Raw genomic sequence first — 22,053 nt, forward strand, 5'->3', positions numbered from 1 at the left:
CTAGGAATGTAAAGAGTCCTGCACTGCTTATTCATTTTAAACTTTATTTCTAAAAGAAAATATACTGAACAAATACATACACATTCACGCCAATATAACTGATAAATCTGGTAAATTGGTTTATTATTGTCACGTGTACTGAGGTACAGTGAAAAAGTTTGTTTTGCGTGGAATCCATAAAGATTGTTTCATCATATCACACCACCAGGTTCAAGAACAGCTACTCCCCTTCAACCATTCAATTCTTGAACCAACCGGCAAAACCCCAATCACCACTACAGTCTAGCAACACTATGACCACTCTGATCACTTTGCACTAAAATGGACTTTTTTTTTTTGTTCTAATTGTGTTATTTTGTTGTAAAAATTGGGTATAATTTATGTTTATTTTATGTTTTCCTTGTGAATGCTGCTTATATGACGCTATGTGCCTGTGATGCTGCTGCAGGTAAGTTTTTCATTGTACCTGTGCATATATGTCCTTGTGCATATTACAATAAACTCAACTTTGACGTCAGTACAGTGAGGTAGTACAAGGGAAAAGCAATAAGAGAATGAAGAATAAAGTGTTACAGTTACACAGAAAGTGCAGTGCTGGCAGACAATAAGGTGCACAGCCATACCGAGGTAGATTGTAAGGTCAAGAGTCCATCTTAACGTACAAAAGGTCCATTCAATAGTCTTATGACAGCAGGATCAAAGCTGTCTTTGATCCTGGTGTATGAAAATCAAAAAGAACTGCAGATGCTGGGAAATGTAATATAAAATCAGAAAATGTTGCAAATACTCAGCAGGTCAGGCCACATCTGTGGAGAGAGAAATAGAGTTAATGTTTCATATTGAAGACCCTCCGTCAGAACTGGGAAGGAGAGAAAAGAAGATTGTGAAGCTGCAGGGAGGGTGAGAGAGGGGGATGTCTCTGATAGGGTAAAACTGGGGTGACCATGGGGATACACTGTAAATCAAGTCATTTGGTCAATGAGTGAATGGCAGCAGTTAGAGAGAGAGAACATGGACAAAGAACATAGGAGTTGCACAATGCAGAGCAGGAGGACATGCCCATCAGGTCAGGTTGGACATGTCGTCCACTCCCAGAGAAAAGAAAAAAGTAAAAAAAAAGGAGGGGAAGCAAACAAGCTGAGCCAATACCACAGATGGATGACCGATAACGACTGAGAAATCAAGTTACCAGTTGTAAAATTCAATATTGAGTCCAGAAGGTTGCAACGTGCTCAGGCAGAAGATGAACTGCTGTTCCCCAAGATTGCATTGGGCCTTATTCTAACAGTACAGGGGTCCACAGACCAATAAGGATCAGTGTGACAGTGGGATGGAAAATTAAAGTGGTAAGCAACAGGCTCAGTGTCACCCCTGCGGACTGAACGCAGGCGTTCCGCAAAGTGGTCACTCAAGCTGCGTTTTGTTTCTCCAGTGTAGAGGAGATCACATTGTGAACACAGGGTGCAGTACACTAGATTGGAAAAAGTGCAAGTGAATCACTGCGTCACCTGGAAAGACCGTGTCCCTGGATAGTGAGAGGGGAAGAGGCGAAGGGATGAGAGTTGCCTCACCTGTTGTTGCAAGGGGAAGTGCTGTAAGAGTTGCAAAGGGAAGTTTGTAGAAACATAGTACCACTGCCATTCTAATTGATAGGCAAGTGTGTCCTGGTGATTTTCAATCGCTAATTAGAGTTTCATGATTATCAATGGAAGGCTCAGAGCTCTGTGATGTCAATATAGGATAAAATAGGAATAGGTTGAAAGTTAATGCTTGCAAATTATCAATGGTAAATATTAACAATATCCTCTGTCTGTCTGTCCGTCCATCTGTCCGTCCATCCGTACGTCCATCCGTACGTCCTCACAGACACACCCCTCATCTGGCTCTGATAGAATAGGGCTACAATGGCCCTCACTAAAATATTCCCCCAAACTTAACCTTTACAGAAGCCTGCCCCTATATCAACCTACATTTAGGTACCTGGTGAGTTGTGTACTGCCCTGTATTGTTTCGTTGTTTCATGGTGCGGTTAATCTAAAGGAGATGTATAATTATCTCTAAATGATTCACTACACATATAAGGTAAGATTTCTTTATTAGTCACATGTACATCGAAACACACAGTGAAATACACCTTTTTGCGTAGTGTTCTGGGGGCAGCCCACAAGTGTCATCACGCTTCTGTCGCCAACATAGCATGCCCACAACTTCCTAACCCGTATGTCTTTGGAATGTGGGAGGAAACTGGAGCACCCGGAGGAAACCCGTGCAGACACAGGGAGAACATACAAACTCCTTACAGACGGTGGCTGGATTTGAACCCGGGTCACTGTTATACTACCGTGGGAAATGATCTGGATCCATGGCAGAATTTATGTGCTTGATGCTCAGTTGCACCAGTGTGAGTCATCCTAGATGATGCTGTGTTATCTTCAAGAACTTGTTGTATGATGTGAGGATATGATGGTAGTTTTATGACTCATGAGTTCAGTTAAGTGTTCTGGCATCTTGCGGATGTCATAGCTGAAACTAGTGACTTTTTTTAAAATTTTATTTACAGCGTGGTAACGGGCCCTTCTGGCCCAACGAGTCCGCGCCGCCCATTTTAAACCCAAATTGACCTACCTGTACGTCTTTTAGAATGTGGGAAGAAACCGGAGCACCTGGAGGAAACCCACGCAGACACAGGAGAATGTACAAACTCCTTACAGACAGTGACGGAAATTGAACACCGATCGCTGGCACTGTAATAGCATTGCATTAACCACTACGCTACCGTGGTGGAGGTTTCACTGGGGAGTTTTCGGCCACCATGTCAATCTGTCCCGTGCACCTATATTTGTTATTATTTATTGCCTAGCAGAACGTCTTTTGATGGTAAGACTCAAAGGCCGGCTCCTGCTAGGACATGTCAACTGTTCACCATATTGACACTGAGTCATTGTGGTGGCACAGTATTCACCTTGTCCATAATATATCACCTGTGCTGTGAGATGCTGTCCTTTGCTGATCTCCATTGTGCAAATGCAGGCTGGGTGATCCCAGTCACATCCACAGGCAGGTGCCATAAGATCTGTTAAGTACATGCTGTGATAGATTGCCTTGTAGTGCTGTGAAAGGTTGTTGGCTAGACAAGTCACAAGAGACTGCGGATGCTGGAATCTAGAGCAATAAACAAGAATCTGGAGGAACTCAGTGGAACTCAGGCGGCACGGTAGCATAGCGGTTAGTGTAACGCTATTACAGCACCCGCGACCTGTGTTCAAATCCGGCCACTGTCTGTAAGGAGTTTGACCGTTCTCCCTGTGTCTTCGTGGGTTTCCTTCTGGTGCTCCGGTTTCCTCCCACATTCCAAAGACGTACAGGTTAGGAGCTGTGGGCATGCTATGTTGGTGCCGGAAGAGCGGCGACACTTGCGGGCTGCCCCCAGCATATTCTTAGCAACGCAAAAAGATGTATTTCACTGTGTGTTTTGATGTACATGTGACTAATAAGTAAATATCTATATATCATGCAGCATCTATGGAGGGAAATGGACAGTCGTCATTTTGTGGCAGTCGTCATCCCTCCTCAAATGGTGTCTGACCTGATGAGTTCCTCCAGCATTTTGTTTGTTGGCTGTAGGAGTGCCTGGTCTCAGACAAGCCAACACTGCCTTATAGAGTCTTAAAGAGATCCAGCACAGAAACAGTCCCTTCGACTAACCTAGTCTGCACCATCAAGCACCCAGTTACACCAATCCCATTTTGTCCTCCCCAAATTCTCATCAACTACCACTCACCTACACACTAGGGGCAACTTACAGTGGTCATTCAACCCACCAACTTGCACATCTTTGGGATGTGGGAGGAAAACTGGAGCACCTGGAGGAAACCCACGCAGTCACAGGGAGACTATGCAAACTCCACATGGACAGCATCAAGGGACATCCATCATTTAGGGTGAGGGGGGTAGGTTCAGAAGAGATGCGAGGGGTACATTTTTTACTCGGAGAGTGGTGGATGCCTGCGATGCGTGCCTGATAGGGTGGTGGAGGCATATTCATTGGGGGCCTTACAGAGGGGCTTGGATGGACACATGAATGAGAGGAAAATGGAGGGATATCGGCATTCTGTAGGTAGGAGGCATTAGCTATGTCAGCACAACATTGTGGGCCAAAGGGCTTGTTCTGTGCTGTACTGTTCTATGTTCTCACCACCCAGGACATGCCTTCTTCACGTTACTACCTTCAGGCAGGAGGTATAGGAGACTGAAGACACACACTCAACATTTCAGGAATAGCTTCTTCCCCACTGCCATCAGATTTCTGAATGGTCCATGAACCCATGAACACTACCTTGTTATTCCTCTTTTGCACTATTTATTTACTTTTGTAACTTAAAGTAATTTTTATGTCTTTATGTCTTGCACTGTACTGCTGCCACAAAACAACAAGTTTCACGACATAAACCTGATTCTGATTCAAGTATGGATAGGCACGATGGTCAGCATAGACACAGTGCTGTACAATCCTTTTATGAAATGATTCCAGGTTTTCTGGTTCCAAAGGGCAGTACTGCCCAGTCCATGAGTTAATCACTCTTTGCATGAAAGAACTTTGACACAAATCTGATGTTCAAGTCCAGTCCTCTTGTCCTGAACAGCACTGAAGCATTTTCACAGGTTTAACTTTCATATTGTTTCTCCCATTTAAACCCTTCCACACCATCCGTCTTTCTGCTGCCTACTGCTTGGGATTAATGCTCCAAGGGCAGGCACGGTAGTGTAGCGGTTAGTGTAATGCTATTACAGCGCCAGCGACCCAGGTTCAATTCCGGCCTGTCTGTAAGGAGTTTGTTTGTTCTCCCTGTGTCTGCATGGGTTTCCTCCGAGTGCTCCGGTTTCCTCCCACATCCCAAAGACATACGGGTTAGGAAGTCGTGGGCATGCTATGTTGGTGCTGGAAGCGTGGTGACATTTGCGGGCTGCCCCCAGAACACTCTGCGCAAAAGATGTATTTCACTGTGCGTTTCGATGTACATGTGACTAATAAAGATATCTTTTAAACCACAAATGCACAGAATGGATTTAGCGCCAATTATTTAACCAAAAGAAAAGGACACCTGGAACAAGATGGGCTGTACAAGTTAAATCAGAATTTTTCAAATTGATGTTTCAAACTTCATTGTCGATTTGACTCTATGAACATATTGACTGGATGACACTATGAATGTAAAAAAAGCTCTGCACTGTTTTGTATTTCTTGAATTTTTTTTATGATTAAAGTTTATTTTTGAGGAAGGTTGCTCCCGAGTCTGCACACAGACAGGGGCATTATTGGTTAGGAGCAGCGTCTGTGGTTATGTCCATCCGAGAGTGAACCTTGCCTTTATCTCCCTTAACATCACCTGGTCGTCCATCTGTGGGACAATTACCTTCTCTCCCTCCAGTTCCTCCTGGTGCTATTTGACCCAGTGTTTAAAGCTGGTTACAAAGGTCCCTCACATACTGGGTCACCTTATCCCCATAGGTACCTTCCTCGCCACAACCTGTTATGACTGATGCATTGCCCACCCCATCAGTGGATCAGAGAACCCGAGGCCCAGCAGGTAGTTTGGGGCTGCTCACCATCTCTCCAGGACTGCATCAGCACAGGTTTTTGCTGCCTCTGCTGTGGCCTTAACTAATGTGGTTTTAATTATGCGGTTCGTTCTCTCCACCATTCCCGGTCTCCAGGGGTGGTAGTGTACGTGGAATCATTGTCCAATCCCTAGGAAATTGTACGGTTCCCTTCGTCACCTTTCTGTGAAACGTGTCCCCTGATCGGAGTCCTTCTGGCTCGTCATTCCCCGCCACAAAAGGATTTCCTAACTGTGGCCCTGAAATACATCTGGAGACTTTCGTGATCTGGCACTGTGCCCTTGACCAGAGTCATGAGGAGATCCCGGCAGCTGTTCACAACACCAGCTGAAGTAACCCAGGGACAGTGTTGTGGGGGTTTAGAACATAGAACAGTACACCACGGGGACAGGCCCTTCGGCCCACGATGCTGTGCCGAACTAATTAAGCTAGTGACTCCTAATCCCCTCTGCCTGCATATGGTCCATAATCCTCCAATCACGTGCCTATCTAAGAGTCTCTTAAACACCTCTATTGTATCTGCCTCCACCGCCACCCCCGGCAGCGCATTCCAGGCACCCACCACTCTCTTGCCCCAGACATCTCCTTTGAACTTCCCTGCTCACATTAGTTAAGAAGATTGAATCAACCTGACATCAGGTATATCTCTGGAGGGGGCATCCAAGTCTTTGTGGAACACCCTTCATTCACCCTGAAGCCATCACAGGCGCACCCGGATAAGTTGCTTTGAAGACCCTCCAAGGAACCCCAAAGGGCAGCCCTGTGGGGTTGGAGATCTGGTGCGTCTGTCATTATATCCCAGGGTGGTAGTGCGACCACAATAAGTGCTGCTGCCTCACAGCTTCAGGGACACAGGTTCAATTCTCACCTCTGGTAGTGAGCAGAGTTTACAGGTTCTCCCCTTGTGACCGTTCGCTAGGTTTCCTTCCACATCTCAAAGACATGTTGGTAGGTTTATCACCAACGGTAAATTACCCCTGGTTGGTGACTAACAGCAAAAGGAATCAGAGGGGAAGTTGATGGGCAGATGTGAGAGAGAGTAGGTTGCAGGGACATAGGGAAAGAGCAGGGAGTGGGATGAACAGGTTTGCTCCCATGAGCTAGCATGCACCTGATAGGCTGCGTTGCCTCTTCCTGTTTTGTTATAAATTGTCCACAATCTCTGTTCTCTTTGCTGTTTCTAAGAGTTGAGCAAGCACCAGGGGAAAATGGCCAGCTCCATCAACAACTCGACATGCAGCAAAGTAGACCGGCAAATAGATGGAGCGATCTCAAATTCAAAAGTCAGTTTTTAAAATGTTTTGCCAAACAACTTCGATTTACATGGTGTCTTCATTGCAGAGAGCTGCCCGAAAGCATTTCACAGGAGTATGATCGGGCCAAATAAGGAGGTCATAGAGCAGTTGATGAAAAGTTTAGTCAGAAAGATAGGCATTAAGGAGTGACTTTAAGGACAAGAGAGGGGCGAAGAAGAAACCCAGAGTTTCGGAGTGGTAGGGATGGCCATAGATGGTGGACCACATAAATTCTGGGATAATCGGAGGAGCATGGCGATCTCAGAGGTTTATAGGGGCTGAAGGCAAGGGTTGGAAATGGGAGGGGCAAGGCCATGGAGCAATTTCATAACAAGACTTAAAACTAGACTCTGTTAACTCGGAACCAGCATCAGGTGTCAAGAGCAACAATAATGTATGAACAGAACTTGGTGAGGCAGCAAAGAAATTACAGCAAGCAACTAATTGTCTCCCGAGCCATCCAGACAAGATGCAGCCGGGCTTTCCTTGATCCTCTGCATTGCCTGTGCTGTATAAATTACAGTGATGTTGAGGTAGGAGCTGAAGACTGGTGTTGAAAAAATAGCAGTTTTTGTCCAACTCAGTATGGTGGGAGCTCACTGCCAGTAGTGTTCACACACACTTGCTATCACGATGCTGGTGATTATGAAATAGCTGGTGCAATATTGCTAAGCTGGAGTTAGAGTCTTAGCAGCACTAAGATTGAAATAAAACAGAAGATACTGCAAATACTGGCACAGTAGTGTAGCGGTTAGCATAACGCTATTACAGCCCCAGCGACCCGGGTTCAATGCCGCCCACTGTCTGTAAGGAGTTTGTACATTCTTCCCGTGTCTGCGTGGGTTTCTCCGGTTTCCTCCCACATTCCAAGCACATACAGGTTAGGAAGTTGTGGGCATGCTACGTTGGCGCTGAAAGCATGGCGACACTTACGGGCTGCCCCCAGAACACTCGACGCAAAAGATGTATTTCACTGTGTGTTTCAATGTGCATGTCTCTAATAAAGATATCTTATGATCAGCAAGTTAGGCAGTGGCTGTGAGAGAGAAACAGAGTTAATGTTTCAGGTTGAAAAACTTAGATTAAAAATCTGACGAGTGTTCCCAGTATTTTCTGTTTACATTTGTGATCAATTCAGAGGAAAGGTCAGCAATTTGAAGCTTTAACTCCATTCCACTCTCCACAGATGTTTCCTGACCTGCTGAGTATTGCCAGCACCTGCAGGATTTTGCTTTCGTATCTCCAAATTTGATTCACGTCAAACAAACCAGTTTGCAAAACCCTCTCCTCAGTAACACCTTTCATCTACACAAATTGTTGGGTTCCAACTTTGTAAACTCACCTTTTCAACATTTTGGACAGGATGATGTACTATTAATGAACCATTTATACTCTTAACCTTGTTAGTTAATCAGAATGACGGAGAACCTTTATTGTTGATCCTGTTTATATAAGGTATAGAAAATCATGAGGGGAGTAGATAAGGTGGAAGGTCACAGTCCTTTGTCCCCAGGGTAGGGGAGTCTAAAACTAGAGGGCACAGGTTTAAGAAGAGGGGATAGAGTTAGAAAGGGACCCGAGGGGTAACTTCTGCTCCCCCGCACCAACGAGCTGCCAGGGGAAGTGGTTGAGGCAAGTACAATAACAACTTTTAAAAGACAGTTGGACAGATACATAGATTGGAAAGGTTTGGAAGGTTATGGGCCAAACACTGGAAAATGGAAATAGCTTGGATGGGGCATCTTGATCAGCATGGATAAGTTGGGTCAAAGGGCCTGTTTCCATGCTATTTCATTTTCCCCTTTCTTCCAGTTGTCTTCCTTTCCCTCCTGCTGCCCCCAACTCTACATTTTCACCACCAGCATCTTCCTTCTGGTATTTTGCTTGAGGCCAGAGCTCATGTACGATTCCTGACTGCCTGTAAGACAACGAAGGAAGCCCAGAATGACCTTGCCTCTCTGCAAATGTTGTGGCTAGTGTCTGCAATCTTACCACCACCGTAATGGAGATCAGTAACTACACACTCACTCACCCCAAACCAGGATACTCTTCATAACGTCAGCCTTGTTGCCGACCCTTCGCGGAAACCCCCATTTTATTGCACGAGAAAGGACTTGAGTCAATTGGGCTGCTAATTCTTTTTTAAACAAGTACACAGTACCCAAAGCAACTCAACTGAAGTTGAACTATAAAATATTTACAAAAGAGTTCACAGTAAAATTAATTGTATATCATTTTTATTTGAATTACAATTGTTTTCACATTTTCCATTGAAAAGTAATAATTATGAAAATTCAAGGAAAATAGTAAATTTACTTCCATGTTGTTTAATTACAGAGATTTTCAACATCAGGTTTTTCATTCTGCCACTAGAGGGAGCATTATCCCACTCTGACTCCAGTAGCAGACTAGGATTCCATTCAGTGATTGTATGCCTCTGTATTAATTAGAAGGCAAGTAAAATTGTACAACAAGTGTATTTTAATAGCCTATGAGCAAATTAGGTTCTGGTCCCATTTTCTTCCACCATAATACATCCTGCCCGGATTAGTTTTGCATCAATTGAGTCCTCAAACATTTGTAATTGAAGATTAAATAACCTGTCAGTCAACAAAAAAAATCTTTACAGTCAGTATTAAATCCTCCAGGCTTAAGTTTTTGAGCTTTAAGTGAGGCTGCCATGACACTACCACTGTAATGCCAACTATCCTTATCAAGTGTGGTAGAGAGCTGAGAGGTATGACCAGTCTCCTGACACAGGTCAGCCAGTACTGCAGGACTTTACTGGGCAGTACATTGCAACAATACTGTAGCCAGTGTGATTTCAGGTGATTGCATCATTCCCTGGCTATCAAATCTAATAGTCACAGGGCGGTGTGCAACTGATTGATTCTACACAGATCAAATCCATCCTCCACTCACTGCATTTCTCTGGAGAAATTATCTCGCTTTTGGAATTAGTCAGTAGGCAATTGTTTATAGAACTTAATTCTGCACAACTCCCCCAGCACTCAGCACCACCATCTCAAAGCTTGAGCAATATTTTCTCTCCAGTCAAGTGCAAGAAATTGTAGGAAACCATTATGCAGTTAAGAAGTACAAGAATCCCAAGACTCTCATTAACTGCTGGATAAATCCCTTCAAGGGAAATCCACGCGAGGGTAGGGAGAACAGAGTCCTTCTTAAAGTTCCCATTTGTCAGAACTGGTGCATCTTTGGAAAGTAAAGGCTTCAACTGTGGTACAAACTTATTGTGGCTGCAATTCATGGCTGTCTCATCAATGGGAAAATGGAAAAGATGATTGACCCTTGCCAGGTGATTTTGTTTTAAACTGGAGCAGCAAACAATCTGCTAGAGGAACTCAGCGGGTTGAGCAGCATCTGTGGAGGGAAAGGAATTGTCGATATCTCAGGTCGGAACCCTGCATCAATCCTGGCTCTCCACTCTTAGCCCTGATACAAGGTTTCGACCCGAGATGTGACTTTTTCTTTCTAAACTAGCCCATACTTCCCTCGGGATAGCTCACACACCACTGTTGTGCCTCTGGTAGTCATGGGAGGTACCCGAGAGGATACAACAGACCACTTTGCATTAGTGAGGTGACAGCGAACAGTTACAGTTGTTCTAACAGAGGGCACAGGCCAGCAACCCATGAACCAAAGGCCAGATGGACAATTCATGAACAAAGTCTGACTCTGGCAATTCATTAACCTAAACTCATGAACCAAGTCCAACTCCATGGTTTGGAAACCACATTTTCCAGCAATGCTTGTTGGCTTAAAGCTCAAAGGCATTTAGAAAATGTACGGAAGGAAAAACCTTCTCTTCAAGAGCATTTTGTCAATTCTTAAATATGATCTCTCAATTTGTCACTTCCTGCACCTTTCCCCCTCTCAAAGCAGCTGCTCCTATACTGAGAGGCACCTTAAACTCAGTTTTACCTTAATGCTTGCCTTTGGTTTAAAGGACAGATGCTTGCTTCCACTTCCAATGCCACACAATCGGTGGGCACAGAATCTCAGAACCGTTAAGGCACAAAAGCAGCCGAGTACTGACACTAGATCCCACGAGCAATCCACTCATTTCCGTTCCCCTGCTCTTCCCCACCACCACCCCCCTCCCCCACCCACTTCCACCACCACAGTTCTGGAAGTTCTGCCTCAAGTGCTTATCCAGTTCCCCTTTGAAGGCACTGACTGTTTCCACCATTCTCACAGGCAGTGAATTCCATTCACAGCTACTCTGCCTGAAAAAAAACACCACTTAAAGAATGAACCAGGTCAGAGTGGCAAGTGTAATGGGTGATATACATTTAGCTCTGCCCTATCATAAAATTTAAGACCCAGTAATTTTCCTTTTGAGATTATTAGGACATACTCCATCATGTGGTATCCCCAGACCTTCAGTCCCCACCCTTCAATCATCTACTCAATGCCTGCTCTCCCTCCACTGCAGCAGCTCACCAGGAGCAGCTTTTACCAGTCAGCAACCTGTTACAAGCTTCAGTGACCTTAAATCCCTGTGATTTAAGATACAACATGTTGTTTGTATATCTTTCCAATCCTACAATCAACTAACCACCCCCTCCTCCATCAACCACCTCCTTCCCCTCAACCTTTGAGTGGCAAGGTCAGATACGACCACAAAAGGACAAAGATCTCTAAATATCTGTGAACAATAAAGAATTCTCAGACCATTTTCAGTGCCAAGAAACTCTGCTGCTGCCTTCCTGACCACCTCCTTCAAAGGGACACAATGGTATAGTGGGTAAGGTATTGGACTAGCAGCCAGAGTTCTGCACCACTGAATCAGAGGCACGAGTTCAAATCCCACCAGGACAGCGGGAATTTAAATTCAAGTAGTTAAATAAATCTGGGATTTTAAATGAAGTACTTTTCTCAGGTTCAGTGATATCAATCAGTGCCTGCCCAGTCTGACCTGTGTGATTCCAGATACACCAATGTGGATGATTCTCAACAGCCACCTTGGTTCAGGGGCAGTTAAGGATGGACGATATATCCAACAATGCTTATGTGTCAAGAATGACTAAAAGAATTGGGAGCAATGGTAGTCAAAGTGTGAAGGCACCCAAGTAATGACTGAAAAGTGGAATTTTGTGGGATCAAACACTGGACATGTGTGTGGGATGATTTTCCCACATGGTTTCTCAGATGCAATATGGAGTTTTTGATTAACCTGCCTAGCTGATTATCAACTCCACCATAAACCCTACTGTACCAGTGCTAAGATAAATAGGAATAAAGGTCAATTGGATCCAAATGGCTCCTCAAACGGGGTGGGACAGGAAGAACCAAAACAAGGTTGATCAGCAATCTATTTAAAAAGCCTAAGCCAAGTATTTGCAGTTGACCCTCACCTTGGTCAGAACAGGAGTTCAGTCTGACATCTTACATCGGAGAACTTGGGAACAGTCTTGGACACAAACACACGCGTGTGAATGTACACTACTCACACATGCACACAGTTACACGTATACACAAATTCTCTGGGTGTAGAAGGGATGAACGGCTCTCTTTCCAACTGATGTCAAATAGAGAAACAGGTGAAATTAAGGCTAGCTGTGGTAACTCATGAAGAAAGAAGAGGAAGTGGTTGAGGCAGGCACATTAACATTCAAAGGTACTTGGACAGGTACATGGATAGGAAAGGTTTAGAGGGATATGGGCCAAATGCAGGCAAGTGGGACTAGCTTAGATGGGATCTTGGTCAGCATGGACCAGTTGGGCTGAAGGGCCTGTTTCCATGCTGTATGACTCTATGACACTGGAGAATTGGATGAGCTTTAGACTAAGGACCAGAAGTACCATTTGGTATGGCGAGATATTAAGCAAACAATAACTCCATGTAGCTGGAATGTCTGTACAGTGACACAACATTAGAGATTCTGGTTTAATAGGGTGAACTGCATTCCCCAAGGGACCTTTGCCTAGACTTTGACTCGAATGAGCAATCAAGACAACGCCCTTACAGGGACTCAACGAGTCTATTGCTTGTGAGCTGCACTCAAAACCAATTCATGTAGATTATTTGGAATGGGTTATATCACTAATTTGAAGCCAAATGCAAATAGCCTTGGCAGTGTGCGCTCTCACTGACAACCAGTGTTCAGCTCCTTCCTCTTGCACGCTTGTCATGTGACATGAGGTACGGTGTTTTAAGACCTCCTGCTTCTGCCCTGCCTTAAGCTGAATAGAAGACTGGATGTTTGTTGCAAACATTATAAACACTGTGTCAAGTTATAATACTCAGTGTATATTAAATTACCAAGTATTTACTGTATACACATGAAAAAGACTAATGCGAAGGACATAAGGGGCAAGGGAGTGGGGTGGAGGGATACAGATAATGAGTGCCGTAGTCATACAGCAGAAACAGGCCCTTCAGCCCATCAAGTCCATGCTGCGCATTGTACCTATCCCATTAAATCTGCATTAAGTCCATTGCCTTGTGCTACCTCCAGTCTTTTACATCAAGCTTCACAGCATGGGATCCTCTGTCCATTGGCTGTCAGGACTCAGAGTAGAGTGCACACAGATTAAAGATAGCTGAAGTTGCGCGTGGTGGGTTGATCGCTGACTGATGGAGCTGTTGACACTGGCAGAGGACATCCAGGCTTTCAGCTGGTGGGCCACCTGGTGCAGGCTATTCCTCAAACATTGGCACTGAAATTCTAAAGACCAGGAAAACATGAGGGGAGAAAGGCAGGTCATCACCCCCAATGCCTGGTCATGCCCCGAACAGGTTTAAGGACATGACTGCACTGGATAGGGTGCCAAGATTTACCGGGGTGTTGCCTGGGATGGAACACTTCTGTTATGAGGAGAAACTGGAGAAGCTGGATTTGTTTTCCTTGGAGCAGAGGTGGCCAGAGGGAGACCTGATAGAGGTGTACAAAATTATGAGAGGCGTTGATAGGGTGGATGGTGAGAAACATTTCCCCAAATATTTAAAATCAGAGGGCATAGGTTTAAGGAGAGAAGCAAGAGGTTTAGAGGGGATCTGAGGATTCTTTTTCTCCCCCTCCCAGAGAGCGGTAAGAATGTGTAAAACACTGCCCAAGAATGTGGTGGAGGCAAGTACTCTCACAACAGCATCTGGATGAGCACTCGAATCATCAGGGCGTAAAAGGCGATGGACCAAGCGCTAGTAAATGGGATTAGTAAAGAAAGATGCTTGATGGTTGGCATGGACACGATGGGCTGAAGGGCCTGTTTCTGTGCTTTGTGACCACGACGTGTTCAGTAAAGTTCTCTTTGAACTGGAAAATCCATTACTTCCCCCTTCCCTGGCACGTTACTGATTGAATGCGAAAAGTGACAAGATGAATAACTTCTTTTACAATGCAACTGGTTAGAGTGTGGCATGCACTGCCGAGCTGGTGGTAGGTTGGGGGAGGGGGGAGCAGGAAATACATTCAAAAAGGAACTACATTAAATTCTTGAAGGGGTGGGGGGGGGGTTGGATAAAACAAAAAGCAGAGGTATGGACAGAGACAGTGAGAGAGTGGCCTCAATTCCAGTGACCATGTGACATCAGGTCTCCCTCTTGCAGCACACTTTCTCTCTCTCCTTTTTGTTTTACACACACTCCATCTCTCTCTTCTTCTGACACACCTTCCCTCTCCCTTTCACTCACACACATTCGTTGTGTATATTCTGAAGGTGTATAAGCCAGGTTCCTTGCAGATTTTAAATCAGGCTACTGTAACGTCTGCACTCCCTGGCTCCAATCAGCTTACTTTGCCCAGTCCATCAGAGGAGAAATTAACTTGAAAATAAAAACTACATTGCACCCAAGCTCCTTAGAGAATTTCATACTGCGACTATGTGAGCATGAGCAGTCAAGCCAAAGGAATCCTTCCCTGGGATGGAGAGGAACAGGGAATGTACTGGACCAATTGGTGACAGCCTGTAGGAATTACCTCAGGGAAAGCAGAGGGGAAAAATAAAGTTACCCCTGGTTCAGCTTAAGCAGACGTGGTACAAAACTAAATGCAATCCTGTCCTTCAGTGGAGAGACCAATGGACGCGATTCCTTCCACGTTCATGACTACAACTTTTGCAGGATATCTGCAATCAATTTCCAGTTTTTTGTATAGCCTGATTTAAAAAGTGTTACTACTGGTAGCTGTGTCTTCAACAGCTAAAGCTCCAGGCTCTGTAATTTGCTCCCTAAACATGTCCACTTTCCTCACCTCCTTTAAGATGCTCCTTAAAATCGACTTCTTCATCCAAACCTTCCCTTGTTCCTCACCTGCCAAATCTTGGTAACCCTCCTGTGAGGCACCTCAGAGCACTTTACCGTGTTAAAGGAGCTGCAGAAATGGAAAATGGTGGGGCCTGGGGCTGCATTACTCACTGGGATAACTTTCCCTCTTATTGCACTGATTACAGATGCAAATTAGACCTAAAGTATTCACAAACCCAGGTCAGATGGTCTGCTTTTCCATTAATCCAAAATGGGGCACTCCAATCTGTTTATTAACTATCGGACTGTCTACCTCCACCAGAGGCCTCTCGTCAAAGACCAAGCTCAGGTTCCCATATACAAGCTATTCCCAGGTTATGAATGCCCAACTTATAGACATCCCCACATACGAATGAACTCCCGTAATGTTGTTAAATTCAAAGTTCCGACATACATACATACACGTTCGTTCCTACGAGCGGCAGAACTAGTTTCCTCTCTTTCTCTCTCTCTCGGCTTCCAGCAATTGCTCCTCCTTACCAGTCTTATGTGCTTTTAATGCCATTCATCACAATACTGTGGAGGTATGGTTACCGTACAGTGATTTTTGTGTATTTTCTGACTTATGCACAAATCCACTTATGGACATCTGTAAAAACGGAATCCATTTGTTACCCAGGGATAGCCTGTTCAGCGTAACCCACAGTTTGTCTTTCAAATGAACCTTTGCAGCAAGACCCTCCTCTTAAAAGTCGAATCCCTGCACTTTCACAGCACAGGTTCATGGGGCTGAATGTCCTCCTCCAATTCCTAATTTCCACTGAGATAGAGCCCAGCAGCCATTTTATTTCATTGTTTCCAGGCCAACTGGGCAGCAGCCTGGGAAACAATGATGTGAGCTGAAGTCTCTCCATTGGTATCTGAAGATTACAGACCAAAAGGATTCCAAAATTCATATCAAAGTGCACGACCGTTTATACAACAAAAAAAAGTACTTTCTAGAGCATGTCTGACAATCTAAGGACACCATAAAAATGCTTTCAAATACTTCTGTTATAAGTAGTCACTGTTATCATGTAGGAAACATGGCAGCCAATTTGGACAGCAATGTGACAATGACTAGATCGTTGGTCATATTGCGATGCTGAGTGTGGGTTAAATTGGACACGACACTGGGGATAACTCTCACTCCTCTCAAGGGCCTTGAGCTATTCAACATCTGAGAGAGGTTGCAGCACTCCCTTGGTGCTGGACTGGAGTGTCAGTCTAGAGTTTTGTGCTCAGGAGTCTGAAGGAGTTGAGCTCACAACCTTCTAATTAGAGGCAAGACAGGTCATGGTTCATGCTTGAACAATATTTTATACATTTTGTTTAAAAACAAAAATTCGGGGACTCCTATTCGGGATAATGAATTAAGGTTTGATGCAAGATATTTCACCATTGGTGAGGCGCGCTATCCTGGGAACCCCTCACTAATTTCGAGCAGTGACCATTTTCTTTCAGTGCATTGGATCCTATGGGTTTATTTATTGCTCCTACAATACAAACATACCTCCAGAATTCAACACTGGATAAGACAGAGACTTGTGGGAAAACCAAAGAGGTTGGAGTAAAGTGTTTGAAATGGAAATAGTGTTTTTACAAAGAGTTAACATTATGTTTCTCACCCTTGGTGTTATGACCATCTTGATGGTCTGTAAGCTTTCAATCACTTGCCACACAATCTCAGTAGTCAGTCCATCTCTGTTCTCTCTGGAGGTAACAAGGGAAACTGTTAAAGGCAGCATCAGTACGTCACTGGGTTGAGGATGAAGAGCTTGTCTTCTTCCTTCCTGATCCACTTCATCAGTTTGGTGATAGCATTTACTGCTGCTGCTTTGGTTCCCATTGGAGTAAAACACATGTAGAGTTCAAATCCATTCGTAACCTGCGTAGTGAGAGAAACACAAGGTGGGAGTAAACAAACAAACAGATTTTCTGCCCATTTCATTGTTCCTGTTTATATTGAGCAGAGGCCTCATGCACCTTGAGTTTTTGAATAACAGTATATAAAGGCCAGGTATCTTCTCCATCGGGTAGGAGGTACAGAAGCCTGAAGTCCCACACCACCAGGTTCAAGAACAGCTACTTCCCTTCAACCATCAGGTTCTTGAACCAACCTGCACAACTCTAATCACTACCTCAGTAGTGCAACACTATGACCACCTAGCACTACAATGGATTTTGTTTATTTTTGTTCTTTCTTGCATAATTGTATATAATTTATGCTTTTCTTGTGAATGTTGAGTCTCTAATGTTATGTGCCTGTGATGCTGCTGCAAGTAAGTTTTTCATTGCACCTGTACATATGTACTTGTACATTTGACAATAAACTTCATTTTGAGCCATAGCTCTTTAAACTTAAATCTTTCCCACAGATTCACAGACATTGAGCTTTCCAGACTGACAGGCAGCATAGGTTGAAGACAGTGGAAAGTCTCTGCTAAACTCCCTGACAAAACAAGCTCAGGTCACAGTGAAGGACGATTAAATACAAGCTGCAATTGGATAAGGTACACTGCAAGTCAGGCGCTGAGATGGTTTGATTCAGTCCCCAATGAGCCTCTGCTCCGATATGAAAAATAGATCAATGTAATATTAGGACTGCTGCAGGATAGTTAGGGTCAACACCTTCACACTTACCTCCTGAAATCAAGTATTGCCCTGGCTAGGTGCAGAGCAGATCTTGTTTCCTGTGTTACGAGACAGGTTGCTATTTGGTGAATGTCCCTTTAAGGCACATGGACAGTACAGCAGTAGTATGTGTGTGGTGTCATCATGACAGCAAGATCACAACATGCTGATGGTTTTGCTCAGTGAGTCGAGAGCGAGAGCCTGACTCACTACTGGTCTCCGTATCAATAGATGAAGAACAATAGCTGTGTCTGTCACTACAATCCATGTATGGATTTTTGGAGCAAACAAGTGGAGTCCACTTTGTCATTGACCTGTGCTGGAAAACAGGTATTTCTGTGGGTGGCCACGTATCGAATGCCTTCGGGGTGGCAGATACTTCGGAACAAAGCAATGGAGATCATCAGTGATTGAGGTGTCGTTTGGGTTCCATCGTGGAACATGTGGATTTCGTAATCTCTCTCTATATTTTCTCTTCAGTCAACGGTGGTTTTGCAAAAGGCTTTTGCTCACGTTTCACCTGATGACTTACTGAACTGAACTTTGAGAATTATTCCTGGACTTGGAGTTCAGGAATTTGCCACACACACATATTGAGTTTAGTTTTGGGGATTATGTTTGATATCTAACATTTTTACTTTTATTATCATTACAAGTAGTCATTAATAAAATAGTTTTCAACACTTGTACATGACTCAGTGTGTTTCTGTTGTTGCTGGTACATAACACCTAGCTAATGAAACAAAAAGATGCTGAAAACACTGAAACCTAACCCTGCATAGGTCCAGCAACATCTGTGGTGGAGGAAACAGAGATGACTATTAAGATCAAAGAGCTTTTATCCCAACATCTCTCAATGAAGTGAAATGTTCTGTTTCTCCCTCCACACACGTTACCTTACCAGCCAAGTGCCACCAGCATTTCCTGTTTTTATTTCAGATTTCCAGCATCTGCAGTATTTTGCTTTAGGATTCTTATTTTCAATGTTGCCCTGTCAAATGGCAATGCACTAGCTTTAGCACAAGCCAAGCTTGGAGTCAGGCTTTCTTCACTACTTCAAAATTCTACCTTAACCCCACCCTTAACCACATCAGAATTCTCACACATCATCTGACTTGGAGCCTAATTGTTATTTATGGCTCTGTAGGAAGTGAACCCAAAATATGGAAGGTTCAATGGTAAAGACCCCAAACACCACATCCGTCAGAGATTCAGGTAACAAAGGAATAATGCAAAAATTGTTGTACTGCTGATGGCAAAGCCTATTAATGTGCTATGGATCTAGGCCTCTTGAAAATGGTGTTGATAATTCCAGAGATCTGGAAATATCAGAAGAGTTCCTGGGACTAGCCTCCCATTCAATGGTCTTTAACCTGGATCAGGGAACACTGATATCATCCAATTTCCTGTCACTCTGTTCTGTTGCTCCCCTTGTGTCCCCAGCCCATCATTTTATTTAATTACTATTTGGATTACTGTGCACTTGTTATATGTCATCTAGCAAAATCAGGAGATTCCAATGGGTATCTGGAGGAACTCAATATACAGTGGCATGCAAAAGTTTGGGCACCCCGGTCAAAATTTCTGTTACTGTGAATAGCTAAGCAAGTAAAAGATGACCTGATTTCCAAAAGGCATAAAGTTAAATATGACACATTTCTTTAATATTTTAAGCAAGATTACTTTTTTATTTCCATCTTTTACAGTTTCAAAATAACAAAAAAGGAAAAGGGCCCGAAGCAAAAGTTTGGGCACCCTGCATGGTCAGTACTTAGGAATACCCCCTTTGGCAAGTATCACAGCTTGTAAATGCTTTCTGTAGCCAGCTAAGAGTCTTTCAGTTCTTGTTTGGGGGATTTTTGCACATTCTTCCTTGCAAAAGGCTTCTAGTTCTGTGAGATTCTTGGGCCGTCTTGCATGCACTGCTCTTGAGGTCTATCCACAGATTTCCGACGATGTTTAGGCCAGGGGACGGTGAGGGCCATGGAAAAACCTTCAGCTTGTGCCTCTTGAGATAGTCCATTGTGGATTTTGAGGTGTGTTTAGGATTGTTATCCTGTTGTAGAAGCCATCCTCTTTTCATCTTAAGCTTTTGTTTTTTTTTTACAGACGGTGTGATGTTTGCTTCCAGAATTTGCTGGTATTTAATTGAATTCATTCTTCCCTCTATTAGTGAAATGTTCCCCATGCCACTGACTGCAACACAAACCCAAAGCATGATTGATCCACCCCCGTACTTAACAGTTGGAGAGGTGTTCTTTTCATGAAATTCTGCACCATTTTTTCTCCAAACATACCTTTGCTCATTGCAGCCAAAAAGTTCTATTTTAACTTCATCAGTCCACAGGACTTGTTTCTAAAATGCATAAGGCTTCTTTAGATGTTCCTTTGCAAACTTCTGACACTGAATTTTGTGGTGAGGACGCAGGAAAGTTTGGAGAAAAAAGGGTGCAGAATTTCAAGCTGAAGGTTTTGCCATGGCCTTCACAGTCCCACGACCTAAAAGTCATCAAAAATCTGTGGATAGACCTCAAAAGAGTAGTGCATGAAAGACGGCCCACGAATCTCACAGAACTAGAAGTCTTTTGCAAGGAAGAATGTGCGAAAATCCCCCAAACAAGAACTGAAAGACTCTTAGCTGGCTACAGAAAGCATTTACAAGCTGTGATACTTGCCAAAGGGGGTTTTCCTAAGTACTGACCATGCAGGGTGCCCAAACTTTTGCTTCGGGCCCTTTTCCTTCTTTGTTATCTTGAAACAATAAAAGATGGAAATAAAAAAGTAATCTTGCTTAAAATATTAAAGAATTGTGTTATCCTTAACTTTATGCCTTTTGGAAATCAGGTCATCTTTTACTCGCTTAGCTATTCACAGTAACAGAAATTTTGACCGGGGTGCCCAAACTTTTGCATGCCACTGTATATGGTGAGAGAAGGGTGGTCTTATTAAGATAGGAATAAGTCTCTTGTGGACCATTGATGCTAGTAGCCTGCTTCTGTCCGAGAGTTCGATGTATCCTAGATCGCCCCAGCTTCATTTCTTACCCATGCCAGAAGGTTCTCCCGTTCTCCTGCATAATAGATGTACTTCAGAGGCCTCGCAGAGTTGTGAATGCGGCTGTACAAATACTGATACAGCTCCAGGAGTCTCTCCCGCTGCTGCTTACTTGTGTATGGAGCTTCTACTTCAGGACTACAAGAGGAAACAAAACATGTGTCATTATTGAATGCAAAATCGTCAAAACTTTAATATCAGGTGGGGAAAGAATGGGATTTCTCTTGCTTTGTCTGAAGCTGAAGAAAAATTCTTTCACTTAAGAGCCTGACAAATTTCAGTAAAATATCTTCACTGGACAACCTTGTGCATTGTCCATTTATGTGGAATGGTTGTTTAATCTACATGTTGAAAGACTTTTTCCCCTTCTCATTACATACATAAAGAGGTTTCCTGGAATGGCTACAGGGATGAGGTCTTTCAGTTGTAAGATTAGACTGAAGAAAAGCAGATTGTTCACTGCAGTTTCGCAACACTGACGATTTTAATCACTTAGCATTAAAATGGACTGTGGTGTTTTGTTTTTAATTGTGTTCTTTCTTGTAAAAATTGTGTATAATTTATGTTTAATTTATTTTTTCTTGTGAATGCTGCTTATATGATGCTATACACCTGTGATGCTGCCGCAAGTAAGTTTTTCATTGCACCTGTGCATACATGTACTTGTGCACATGGCAATAAACTCGACTGACTTTGGAGTAAAAAAAAAGTTAAGGGAGGGCTTGGAAAATGCTGGAAACACTCAGCAGATCTGTCAGCATCTGTAGAGGGAGAAACAGACTTTATGCTTCAAGTCAAAAAGTTGCTCAGGTTTTCCCCACATAGTCTGTTTTTATTTCAGATTTCCAGCATCTACAGTATTTTGCTTTTGTACGGTTCAAAGGAGGTTTGATTGGTCTACAAAACTGTTACTGGTTTGACTAGAATAAACAGAGGAAGTGTTCCTCATTAGAGGTTGGTACACACACCATGGAACACAGATTTTAGAATTAAAGGCGAGGAGGAGCAATGGAGACAGGCTCAATCAGTACTGTCAAAAGAAAACTGCCTAGGTACTTGAGAATAATTTGCAGGGCTGTGAGGAAAGAGCACGAAAATGGAACAGGATTGCTAGTTAGGGACAGAATGGCTTCCTTCTGTGCCAAAATAATTCTGATTCCATAATACTGGAACTACGGAGCACAGGTTTGAAGTGAGAGGGGA

General features: G+C 43.6%; 1 protein-coding gene across 1 annotated transcript in view; it reads right to left on the bottom strand.

Moving 5' to 3' along the window:
* Nucleotides 1-9,155: 9,155 nt before the first annotated feature.
* Nucleotides 9,156-22,053, bottom strand: part of mon1a (MON1 secretory trafficking family member A) — a 29,306-nt gene continuing 16,408 nt past the window's right edge. The window contains exons 5-6 of the mRNA XM_052018288.1: nucleotides 20,841-20,988; nucleotides 9,156-17,050 (exon numbers count right to left, since the gene is read on the bottom strand). Of these exons, the coding sequence (XP_051874248.1) occupies nucleotides 16,910-17,050; nucleotides 20,841-20,988 (289 nt within the window). The 3' untranslated portion in view covers nucleotides 9,156-16,909. The remainder of the gene's footprint in view (nucleotides 17,051-20,840; nucleotides 20,989-22,053) is intronic.

The sequence above is a fragment of the Pristis pectinata genome, chromosome 6 (assembly GCF_009764475.1).
Source record: "Pristis pectinata isolate sPriPec2 chromosome 6, sPriPec2.1.pri, whole genome shotgun sequence".
In the NCBI taxonomy this organism is placed as follows: Eukaryota; Metazoa; Chordata; class Chondrichthyes; order Rhinopristiformes; family Pristidae; genus Pristis; species Pristis pectinata.